Source organism: Trematomus bernacchii, unplaced genomic scaffold (assembly GCF_902827165.1).
Source record: "Trematomus bernacchii unplaced genomic scaffold, fTreBer1.1, whole genome shotgun sequence".
NCBI classification, from domain to species: domain Eukaryota; kingdom Metazoa; phylum Chordata; class Actinopteri; order Perciformes; family Nototheniidae; genus Trematomus; species Trematomus bernacchii.
The window spans coordinates 4,264,649-4,276,959 of NW_022987771.1; the positions used below are offsets into that span (position 1 = coordinate 4,264,649).

Here is a 12,311-nt window from a genome sequence, read left to right on the forward strand (position 1 = left end):
GGCTGTTTGCTCCTGGTACTCCATGGTAAGGGTATACTGTGCCTGAGTGCATGTTCACAAGTCTCACATCCCATCATCTCGCTGTACAAACTCGCTGTTCAATTCAATAACAAATTGCCAAGATGAAAAAGTGCAAAAGTGGAGCTGTCGCGTACAAAATAATATCTCTGACATACAGGTATTTATTTCATTTAAAAAATATACGTTCATCAGTGCACTTGCTATTATTCTTTATGATATATTGATTCAGTGACAAACGAGTTAAAGGGATGAATTTCTTCTGTTGAATAAAGCCATACATATTGGCTAAGGAAGTACAGTTTACACTTCGAAGTGTTACAAATGAATATTTCATTAATATTTAAACAGGGGTAGCTTGTTTTGAGTATATTTGGCTTATAAATGTGCTTAAAATCACAGTTTTTCTGCTTATTTCAAGACATTGTTCTCTCTTTTAGCAGCCAGAAATCTTTCCTATTTCAAAATAAAGTTATGGTTTTACTTAAATCCGGAAAAAACCTATGAAAAAAGAAGAATTTACTTTAATTTTTTTCTTATAATGAGACATTAGTCACTTTTCTAGCACTCAGATATCTTTTCTTATTTAAGGAATATATTTTTCGTATTTCAAGAATCATCATTTAGTCTAAATATCTCACTGTACTGGCAAATTATTACAATAACTTCAAATCTGTATCGACTCAAATCATGTTTTTCTTTCTTGTTTTAAGATGTTCTCTGAATTGCAGGAATGCACTGTTTAAGTTTTATATTCTCCTGTGTACCATACATGGACTATCACTGCATTTCTTGGTGCAACCCTGTGCTGCAGAATGACAACATATCATCTCTGAGTCCTTGAAAGTGCACACACCATTGAAGAGTATCTCAGGGTCAAATCACAGCTCCTCAATCCAGCCCTAAATCAAACTGCGCCAGAGCAAACACAACTCCAATGTGAAGAAGAGGAGGAGGGGGTGGAGCAGGAGGAGGGGGAAGAAGAAATCTTTCCTATTTCAAAATAAAAGTTATGGTTTAAAGACCTTTTTACTTAAATCAGGAAAAAACGTATGAAAAAAAAAAAATCTGCTTTGAGATTTTTTCTTATAATGAGACATTAGTCACTTTTCTAGCATTCAGATATAACACAACTCCCATGTGAAGAAGAGGAGGAGGAGGAAGAGGAGGAGGGGGAGGATAAGGAGGAAGAGGAGGAGGAGGGAGAGGAGGAGGAGGGAGAGGGAGAGGAGGAGGAGGGGAGCGCCTGTTGCTTCACGGCCCGCTGCAGAGGTCTCGAACTGGGCCTGCTCTCTGTGATCTGTCCCATCAGCCTCCAGCGTCTGGAGCCCCCCCCCCCCCCCCTCTCTATAAATACACCCAGCCTCTGCTTATAGCTTCCACCCGCCCAGCCACTCACAAACTATGATTAAAGCCCTATTTTAGGGAGCGCTTTGAAGCAGACGCCGACAGAGAGGCAGAGACAGACAGACAGAGGAGGCTGAGCAGCGCCCACACCGACGCAGCAGACCCTCGCAGGAGCAGGTACCCTCTTTGAAGCAATACAAAAACAACACACAAAGGCACACACACACAATCCCACGTGGGGCTTTGTGTGCCGAGCAGATGACAAGTTCACAGGAGAGTCAGGTGTACGACAGAATGAGAGCATGGATACAGAGAGACAAGAAAGAGAGAAGATATACAGGCGTCTAAGAGCTACATCTGCACAAATACCTTCAGTCAGCTGGGGAGTGAGTTATACAGTCTCTCCTGTTGTAAATTAAGAATCAAGGAGATTTATGGGATTATTCAACCCAAGGAATCCATGTGTTTAACTCACTTGTGACTGAATCAACGTGTCATGAAGAACAATAGCACGAACGCTGATGAACGTATATATTCTAAGCCGAATAATTAGGCGTCTGTTACAATACCTAAGCCCCTGTTTGCCGGTTATGGAGCGTTTGTGTTTTCTGTGCAGCTCCACAGTTGCAGTTTTTTCACAAACAGTCATGGCAATAGAGCGATACAATTCAGCAGAAATGGGCGAGAGAGATGAAGGGATGGGAGAGTGGGAGGAGAGGAAGTGGGAAAAGTGGATTAACACAGCAATGGAACAAGTGAGCCCGATGGGGGGATGGTTTTAGGGGGGGGGGGGGGGGGGGTTGGATGATGAAACAGCCTGCCTCAGTGGGGGGTCGCCATTGCTTTCCTCAACAAGCAGAACAAATGGAGAGCTGGTTGATGCCACAAGTGAGCTTTTTCCATACCAGCGTCATGGTTCAGTATGACTGGTAGCAGCAGCGCCCCAGCTGGGGAGAGTTAGGCCTTTTCTGTACGATGCTGTGGTGATGACACACACACACACACACACACACACACTCGCACGCACACACGCACACGCACACATGCACACATGCACACGCACACACACACACACACACACCACACACACACACACACACACACACACACACACACACACACACACACACACCACACACACACACACACACACACACACACACACACACACACTCACACTCACACTCACACTCACACTCACTGGGTGCTGCTTGGCACTGGATTTGACAAAAATGACAAGTATGTTGTGATTCAGAGGAAGGGGGAATTCTTCTTCAAGACACTACAAATCTGTAAGGAATATGGAACAAGACACTGAAACCCAGCATAGAAATGATAGAACGCACTGGAAATAATGTCAAAAAGACACAAAATAATCTAGCTAAGTTTACACAAAGCCAGTACTCGCAGAACACAAATAACCTTTAATAATATGAGATATCCCCATTGGTAAAGTACCTTTTAAAATGTATTGTCAACTAGTGGTCAGTGGCGGACTGGCCATCGGGACGTACTGAAGTGGGCCGGTCGGACGATGTGGGCCAGTCCGATAAGTCACTAGCACCTCCCCCCCGCCCCCGTTGACAATTTACTAGTGGTATTTACTAGCGGTACCGGCAGATTTTTAGTCCCAGTCCGCCCCTGCTAGTGGTGGTGGGAATCCTTCAGTATCTCACAATACGATTTCAAATGTTGGGGTCCTGATTTTGAATAAAATGAATTCTTCATTCCAAACTACATCTTGATTCAGAATATATATATTTAGTGGCTATATATATATATATATTCCAGGGTTTACTACAGTGCGCTGTTCTCTAAAAAGGGCGGTGTTTTCAGTATGATGTTTTCTAAGACAAAAGGTAACATTTATTAATGATAAACTAAATTACTCAATTCTCAGTGGCTTCAAGAAGAAGTTGACGTTATATAAAAAATATACATATCTACAGGTATGTAATCTATGCATTAAATGTTATTCATTATCTCATTAGGGAAAAACATGTCTTTTGTCTTATAAATAAATCATGTTCCTGCATGTGAATCAATCAGATGTACAATGCTGCTCACATATAATAAACCATGTGCCTATCCTGTATATCATCAGATATAAAATGTCAAAAATCACCACTTATTCTCTGTTTATACATATTTAAGATACATTTTGTACTTATATACTACATAGTATATACATTGGTTTGTTCCTGTACTCTGCACAGTGACTACATGTAATCTTAACTAATCTAATATTTGAATCTTTTGCAGATGACATTACATTTCCATTTTTGTAATGAAGCTATATGTAAATGTATCTCTCTGCACACTCTGCTGGATAACTCGTCACTTTTCATTTAGAGATAAGGATAAAGCATGGCAGTGATTTTTAATATAAGGTCACTGCTTCCACAGGAACGTGCTTTAGATGAGAGCGGCCTTCGAGTGGCATTTTCATTTTAATCCACATGCCAGCACATCCGCTCCGCGTGACAACACGGAGAGATGCAGGTCCTGACATCTGGTCCCAGCTGTTAATCTGCACTGACCAATCAGCACAGGGTCAGGGGATGAGTGACACTCATAGCAGATAAAAAGCGGTGATGAATCTCCTTCTCCCCTCCCTCCCTCTGCTCCATGTATCCTCCCAGTCACGCACAGCCTCTCTCTGCCTCGCTCTCAACCACTCATTATTGTAATTGGAGGGTTTGGGGAGATATGGTGAGAGAGACTGAAAAAAAAGTAAGGTTGAGAGGGAGAGAGAGGTTCGTGGAGGTCAGAGGCCCGGCCCTTTTCCACTCTCTTTCTCCTCGCTGTTTTTCCTCTATCTTTCTCTCTTTCTAAATCAAGAGGCATGCATTTGCCTTTTCTTTAAAGATGCATGCTCTGCATCAAAGCTGGCGAGGCTTTCAAACAACATATCAAGTTTCTAAGGGCTCTATTTCTCCTGCTCTCTTCACCTCCCTCCAATTTCTTTCTCTTTTCTTTGTTTAACCACAGCTGCTGCTTTTTTTCTCTCATAGTTTTGGTATACTAGCCTCTGTCATTGGGCTGGGTTAGGTGGAGTGTATGTGTGGTTGTGGGTGTGAGTATAAACTGGGCATGAGAAAGACACAAAGAGAAAAGGAATGAGAGCAAAAGACAAAAAGAAGGGGGAAAGATAGCTCTGTTATCAGCTGAAGTATTGTCTGTAGTCAATGGAAAGGGCCAGGTAGAGGGCGTGAACATTGCTTTAAAACCTATTGGATGCTCCAATCAGCTGTGACCAATTCAGAAAGAGGACGTTAGGACAGAGACAGAGTGAGAAAGGTGAAGACAGATATAAATAGAAATAATAACCTTATGTTTAAAGGAGAGTGGAGGATAATAATCTATATTTTTCCGATGTGATTTTCCCAGTAGGCGTCATCTGACTGAGACTTGAGTCAGTCTCCAGTGTTAAACTAATATAAAAAAGACTGGCACCTCAAGTTTGACTCCATAACTTTTTTGAAAGGAGAACTGACATCTTACAAAAGTTGAATTCACAAGTTATATAAAGAAGAGTTTGCTCTATTCAGATACAACTTTTACCATATTACATTTTTTGCCAGGGTTCCCAAACCTTATTGAACATTTCAATTCAAGGACTTTTTAAAGAATATCCAAAGTCTAATTTCGCTTAAATTCAAAGACACAACACGGCATAGTCTAATGACCAATGTTAAATACTGTTGCAGTGACAACTTTGGGAAACACACACATGCAGACGGTGGATACACAATTTCAAGGGCGCATGACTTTCTGACTACTATAGTAACGTATAAATTGTCAGCCTTTGTTGGTTTAAAAAACATCATCTGGCACAGCTGAATGGTAATCATGTGTAACGTCATTTATTTTGGTTAAATCCCCACTGACTGTCCATGTGTCATTTACATACTCCTCTTTTAAAAGCAAAACAGGGCCTCTTTAAATAATATAAATGTGGGTAAACATGCAGCTCAAGTAGTCCTTAACTAATGTACCATTTAGTCCTGTCTAAGTGACGTTTGCTTAACACCACAATGCCCAGCTGCTGTAGATAATGTAAGTATTTGGACATGCTTTTAGATTAAAGTCTTCCAATGGACTGAGTGCCACGGACAGGATTATCCATCATGTCAGAAAGCATTAATAGACGGACTCAAATATTGTTGTTTTCTTGTCTCGTTAAGGGATTTGTTTCCACCAAAATAACATTGTCACAACATCACCCATCCTAAACATTCAGTTTAATGTTTGCATGAGAAGAGCTTTAGCAGAAACATGATCAAGGAGAAACTTACAATTATGAGCATGAATATGAAAAACAAACCGCATAACAGTGAGAAAGAACTCCCGATCCATGCGTGGTGTCAGTGATTAGACAAGTATGTAAATCTACAGCGCTCATTAGCGGCCCTATGAGGACCATACATAATGTGTGTACATAAAACGTCTCATTAGGAGCCAACTGTGATTTCTTCTTTTAATGTTTTGCCATCCAGTAAAGTGGCGCGTGCGAGGCGAGGAATGAAAGCCTAACATTCAAAATGTCAAGAAGAAGAGGTGAACAGAGAGGACAGGATGTTTTTGTTTCTTCTGCTGCAACCTCATGTAAGCCTTGTGTAATTGCTGGGCGGGGTAGTGTGTGTGTGTGTGTGTGTGTGTGTGTGTGTGTGTGTGTGTGTGTGTGTGTGTGTGTGTGTGTGTGTGTGTGTGTGTTGGGGGGGGTACATATTATCTCTTCAACCATCTCTGCCACACCATAACACACCCAATTCACACACACACACACACACACACGTGCACACACACATTTCCTGCGCTGCCCCGAGCTCCAAATCCCTCAGACTGCCAGCCTAAGCAATACACACACACTCACACACACAAAGGGGGATTAGTTAGACAGACATGCAACTACACACACACACACTCTCTCTCACACAAACACACGCCCTTTATGCCCCCATCTTTTCTCTCATTTTGGTTTTGCATTGCTTGTCTTCTTGTCTCTGTCTTGCATACTCACACTGCATGCAAACAGCAACACACACGTAAATGTTGAATCTGAGTGTGTGTGTGTGTGTGTGTGTGTGTGTGTGTGTGCAGGGATATGCCTCCATGCAAAATAAAGCACAGGGTGAACGGCCTGCGGAGTGTGTGTGTGTGTGTTTCTCTTTCTGTTCCTCTACTTTCTGTCCTTTTAAGGCAGTTAGTGACTGCCCTCTTTCTCTCTCTTGCTTTCCTTCCATTATATACCTCCCCTCTCTCCTCTCATTTCCCCCCCCCCCCTCCAACCCCCCCCCCCCCCCCCCCCCCCCCCACCACTCTCTTTCTGCAGCTTTGTTTTTCCATTTCGTCTCCCTCCTATCTCCTCCTCAGCACCGTGGCGAGAGCCCATCCATATAAGTCGTTTCTACCCAGTATTGAGCCTGAAAATCTCATTTTTATCCAACCAAGTGGAGAAATCTGTCAACGGGTAAGATCATCCCACTGGCTCCCAATGCAAATCAATTTACGTCAGGATTCTTTATGCACTCAAGTGCCAAGCTGGAATCAAGTGTGATGGAAGTGACGCCACCCTCCTCCCGTGTTTCATGACACGGCTTTTATGTTAGGAAGACATTCATGTTAGTTATCTGGTCTCTACAGGCAGATTTATTCAACAGCTTACGCATTAAAATATTTAGAATTTAGATACTTTTTCTGAGTGCCTTTTTGCTTCTTCCTTATAAGAGCATGTGCTGTCCTCGTTTGCCTTGTCTGGCGTGCAACAGTTTTCTGGCCAAAGTGCGGCTGTCTGCCAACACTGGCTCTGCTGTCACACTGGAGCAATTCCCCAGAGAGTATGGACGCCCTATCGATTGTTTTTACCCCCATCCTCAGCCCTCACATGCCATCACAACACCAGTGACGACTGTAGCATCGAGGGATGAAAGGGACGCTGTACGGGAAATAAAAGGAGAAAGGAGGGGATGCGTGGTAGCTGAATGAGAAAGCTGCGTTTGAAATATCTCCACACCCCACCAACCGCCTTTCTCCTCAAGAGCGGCTGAAATGTGAGCTCTTTGTGAAAACGCCATAAGAGCATTTCGGGTTCACACACTGAGCCGCGGCGAACAAAGCAAAAAGAAAGGGGAGGGGGGGGGGATAAAAGGCAAACAGAAAGAGCAGGGAGAGGAGAGGTAGATATGGCATGAAAGGGGGTATAGGTGGTACAGAGAGGTGAGAAAATATATCTGTAGACTCGTATTTTTCCCTCTCTTTATAGTATTTCCCTAATCCCCAGGAGAGAGAATGCAACACTTCCCTTTTGAAGGATTAAAAAAAAAAGCGTATTCCTTAGCTTGCAACAATTGGCATTGTTCAGTGAAGAAAGTCGGGCCCGGCTGCAGAGGAGGCTGAGATAAAGAGTGCAAAGGCAGCTGAGCGCCAGGATTAGACTGATGTATTGTTTTACCAGGGGTCGATTACGGCCTCTTCACAGAGATCCAAAAGCATCCACCTCTGAGATGTAATGGAAAATCCTCCCTGGTTGTTTGTAATGGAATACATTTCTGCAATTACTGGTTTTGTATCAGATTTCGGACCAGATAAATCGTTTCAGGACGAACTTAAAAGGATCATACCAACATCTGTCAGTCCATTAAATCCGTCTTTTGGTGTTGGATTCGGCCACAGGAAGGAAAGTAAATCTAGATACATTTCTTGTGTCAGATTCAACTTTGGTGAACATGCACATTTGGATGTTCACTGATAGCAAGATGTTTTGATAGCACTGATCTTAAAGACAACAGAAAGCCTGCTGATCGCACATCTGATTTTGAGCATTATGAACTGATTTATAGGCGTTTTCCATGCTTATTGATGTTTTCAGAATACGTCAGATTGGCCAAATTGCCCATCAAATAACTACTACCAAAAGTATTTCTTTAAGTCTGGCATTCACTGCAAAGTTTCAGCGCCCCCTGAGGTCTAACTCCTCGAAAAGTCAGTATTACTCTGCTCACTCACCCTGGTATCGAACAGTCTTGCGTGGGATTGGGTTCCAGTTGAGACCAAGAGACTTCTCCCATCCAACCAGAAACACCAGGAGCAAGACCTTCGTCCCGCCCGTGGCTCCCATGTCGGCTCCTATTGGTCGAGACTGCCTCTGAGTGATGTATGTAGGGATCAATCAGCTGATCGGAGGGACTCGAGAGAGAGAGAGAGCAGCTCCTGGCAGCCTGCCGAGAGAAAGAAAAATCAACATCACATGAGCTGGAAGCACGAGTCACTTCTTTTATTGGCCTGCTTGTCTATCAGACCATTTCCTCAGTGTTTACAACTTTCACATCAGAAAGCCACACCGGACCGTTCACACATTCAAGCTGCACCCAAAGATAAATGTCTTCTTTTAAAAACATGGAGTATAAAATGTAACATTGTCATCAAAAACAACAAACAGAATTGAGTTATGCAAATCATTAAAGCCAACAAGGACATGGCAGTAATCAACAGAACAACATTTTAATGACTTTAGGTCTGGAAGGATTTCTCTGTCCATCCCTCACTCTCTATAGTATATAATAATCCAGCGATTGCTACTCAAAAGGTTCAGGAAAATAGCTTATCACTGCACTCCTGTCAGGACAAATCAGCAGCAGAATATTAAACTGGGTTATCAAAGTTAATTGGCGCTGGCAATGCATCAGACGCCAATGTGTCGGGGAATGAATGTCGAGGCAAGGACAATCCAGTGGCTCAGTGTTGTAAATGAATTGGTTTATACCTAATGAACTTGTCAAGAGCGCGGCCACAGAGCGACATCAGTGGAAAGGATGATGGACGTGTTACACTGCTGCAGGTGAGACAGATGCACGGGGCCAGAGGGCGGATCTATATTAAAGGGGTCCTAATATGCTAATGTTTATGTTTCTAATTGCTGTTTACATGCTTTAATGTTCAAAAAGTGCTTTATGTATCTGCTCTGATTGGTTAGCTTAGAGATGTCCCGCCTCTTAGCCTATCACGTCCATTTTGTTTTGCCAATAAAAGCGTAAGTAGAGTCCAACAAATGGGTCAAATGGAGGCATTTCAGGAAGGGGGGGGAGTCTAAAAATACTTCATCACAAGTCCTGAGTACAAAATGTTACTTTAGTCATTGTAAAAAAGGATTATCAGCTAAATGTATGTGACGTATACAAAATAAAATGACTGATTATGCTAAATGGCTAATTGTATAACTTACAAATACAAGTGTTTTCAAGTTGTTATTTGTCATTGTGGAGCATAGTTTGGACATGTTTTGTACTACTGAATAGATTAGCTAAATAAAATGATATGTAATGTAATTAGTAATTTATGTGACATCAAGTACACAATTGTTACTCTATTGGTCAGATACATGAAGTGAGTCAAAACACAATGGGTGTTTCTCAATCGCGAGTACGCTTGCTTGCTAGCACATGTCTGCCGAGCATCTTGCTTCAGAAGCGAGGCAAGAATGGAGTGGAACAGGCTAGCAAGTGTGCAGGTGTGCGTCATATGAGAGGCCCCGCCTTACATTTTCCCCCACAGATTTGGGGAAATTGGTCCGTGTGCAAAGCATTGTGGGGATTTTAAGACCGCGGAGTTTACACATGTGCAGCCTCGAAATTTTTCACTACAAAGTACGCCGGGCTCGGTAGATTTCCAAGTATGCTGGACATTGGAACAGTCCTTCGGCGGCACTCGATGACGTAGTATGCTTGAAATAGTGGCTCTGAAGCAGCTTTACTCGCGATTGAGAAACAGCCCCTGTATGTCCTTTTGAGCATTAGAGGAGTATAAAGTACCTCAAATTAAACATAGTACAGTAGTTAAGTATGTACGTACTAACTGTACTGAGATGCAAGAGATGACACACTGTCATGTTCGTTTGACGCTTGTGAGGACCAGCAGGCACTTCAGATTTAACGGTGTCACATCGTCATTAATACTCAGTGACATCCATTAGTGCCATAAATGTGTTAAATCAAGATGAAACATGTCACTAATTAAAAAAATCAACCGTGAGCAGCTTTATATAAATTAATTTAGCAGAGTGTTTAGGTGTGAAAATAACCTTTTTAATAATTGTTTTAATAACATTGGACTGCTGCCATTAGTAGATTTGCTGTAGCCACCTGTGCTGACAAACCTCCATTTACAACGATGCCAAATAGGAGATTACACAGCTTTGAAAGACATAACATGTTCTGATTGTTCATATATAAATCTGCTAGTAAATAATTGTATTCATTCAAAAAATGTAGACTGATTTCATAGTTAGACGATCCAAGCAAATCCGTACAAATGATAAATGACCTGTTTTATTTCACCGAGTTGCGAGATATTCCTAGGCAATGTTTTGAAGCTATAAAATGTATTTCAATGGAATTTGTTTGTGTTGTTCGCAGCAGTGTAAGTTAATAACAACATCTTAAGGCTTCGGTATGCTTTAAATGAACCTTGCGATGTGATGAATTGTTCGTTTCTATTCAGCATCAGCACCCAGACTTTATCCTTGAAGGCATTCATGGTGTTAAACTTGCAAAATGGTACCCGAGAAATGGCAGATCAGATTGTCTGTTTTTAAAAGGTTACAGAAATCATCATGAACGGGTGGACAACGTGATTTTGGCATTAGAAATTGGGAGTCAGACCCTGTTCAATAATCTGATAAACGCCATGTTTGAAGCCCACCTTATCGACTAAAAACTGTGTCCAAACTTTCCACATAGGGTCTTTTTTCCTCAGTATCTCCAGCCAGGTTTTTTTTTTAGTAACTGGAAGGGAAACTGTTTCGTTTAAATGTCATTTTTAAACGCTGCAAGTACCACAAGAAAATGAATGTTCACTTTTTCAAATGGCAAACACATCTCGGAGAGGTATATAAGGAGGACATAAAACCAACACCTATCAGCATGGCTAGATACAACTGGGAGTAGCAAAATGGAAAGTGTTATTTTTTTTTGTATTATGGGTGAGATGACCCCTTTTATTTTAATGTATGGTGACCTTCAGTAACTCCCGGACCACAATCTAAAGGAAGTCTAATGACTCTGACCTTAATACTGAACTAAAACCACTTTAAATACAAACAAATATGAATCTTTCTTAATATTTGTATTCTCACGAGGACCAGTTATCCTCTTAATTGCAATATAAAGGCGCAAAAACGCACACACACACACACACACACACACACACACACACACACACACACACACACACACACACACACACACACACACACACACACACACACACACACACACACACACACACACACCACACACACACACACACACACACACACACACACACAGAGAGAACACATCCATTGACTATTAAACAGGCACAAAATGTCAAACTATATTTACTTAAACCTGACACAGACAGAAAACACCTCTCTACATGAACAGTAGCACATTGTACATCTCCTACTTTCTCTCCCTCATATTCCCACAAGTGAATATTTCATTCCAGTTCTTGCAAGAAAAAAAAGCCACTTGACCTATTTGAGGATTGGCAGGGGAGGTAATTGAGATTTGAAGATGTGTGTGTGCCCACGTCCAGCAAATATGACTGTTATTGATTACACGTTTGAAGGAAAATCAGAAGAGGCTGAGAGAGGAGAAATCAGACATCCCCCCCCCCTCCCCCCAGATCAGATCATAGCGTGGTGCTGTTCAATGAGCGTGCTTAAACGCTGGGCTTGGGAGAAGGCTCTTCAAGCCTCGCAGTGTCGTCTACCAGCTTTATTGGATCGATGCTGGAGGCCCTCGCCGGCCAACGCTTCAGTGAGCTAAGATTGAGATTGAGATTGAAAGGAGGGGAGGAGGGGATGAAGCTTTGAAAGAATTTAAAGGGAGACTTATGGAGAAATAATACAAAAAACACGTTGCAGGAGGCTTACGGTTCTTATTTTTTCCCTCCCTCAACATCCT

General features: G+C 42.1%; 1 protein-coding gene across 1 annotated transcript in view; it reads right to left on the reverse strand.

Moving 5' to 3' along the window:
• The window catches only part of sema4c (sema domain, immunoglobulin domain (Ig), transmembrane domain (TM) and short cytoplasmic domain, (semaphorin) 4C), a 112,147-nt gene that overhangs the window by 46,523 nt on the left and 53,313 nt on the right, over positions 1–12,311 (reverse strand). The window contains exon 3 of the mRNA XM_034148640.1: positions 8,374–8,585. Within this exon, the coding sequence (XP_034004531.1) occupies positions 8,374–8,485 (112 nt within the window). The 5' untranslated portion in view covers positions 8,486–8,585. The remainder of the gene's footprint in view (positions 1–8,373; positions 8,586–12,311) is intronic.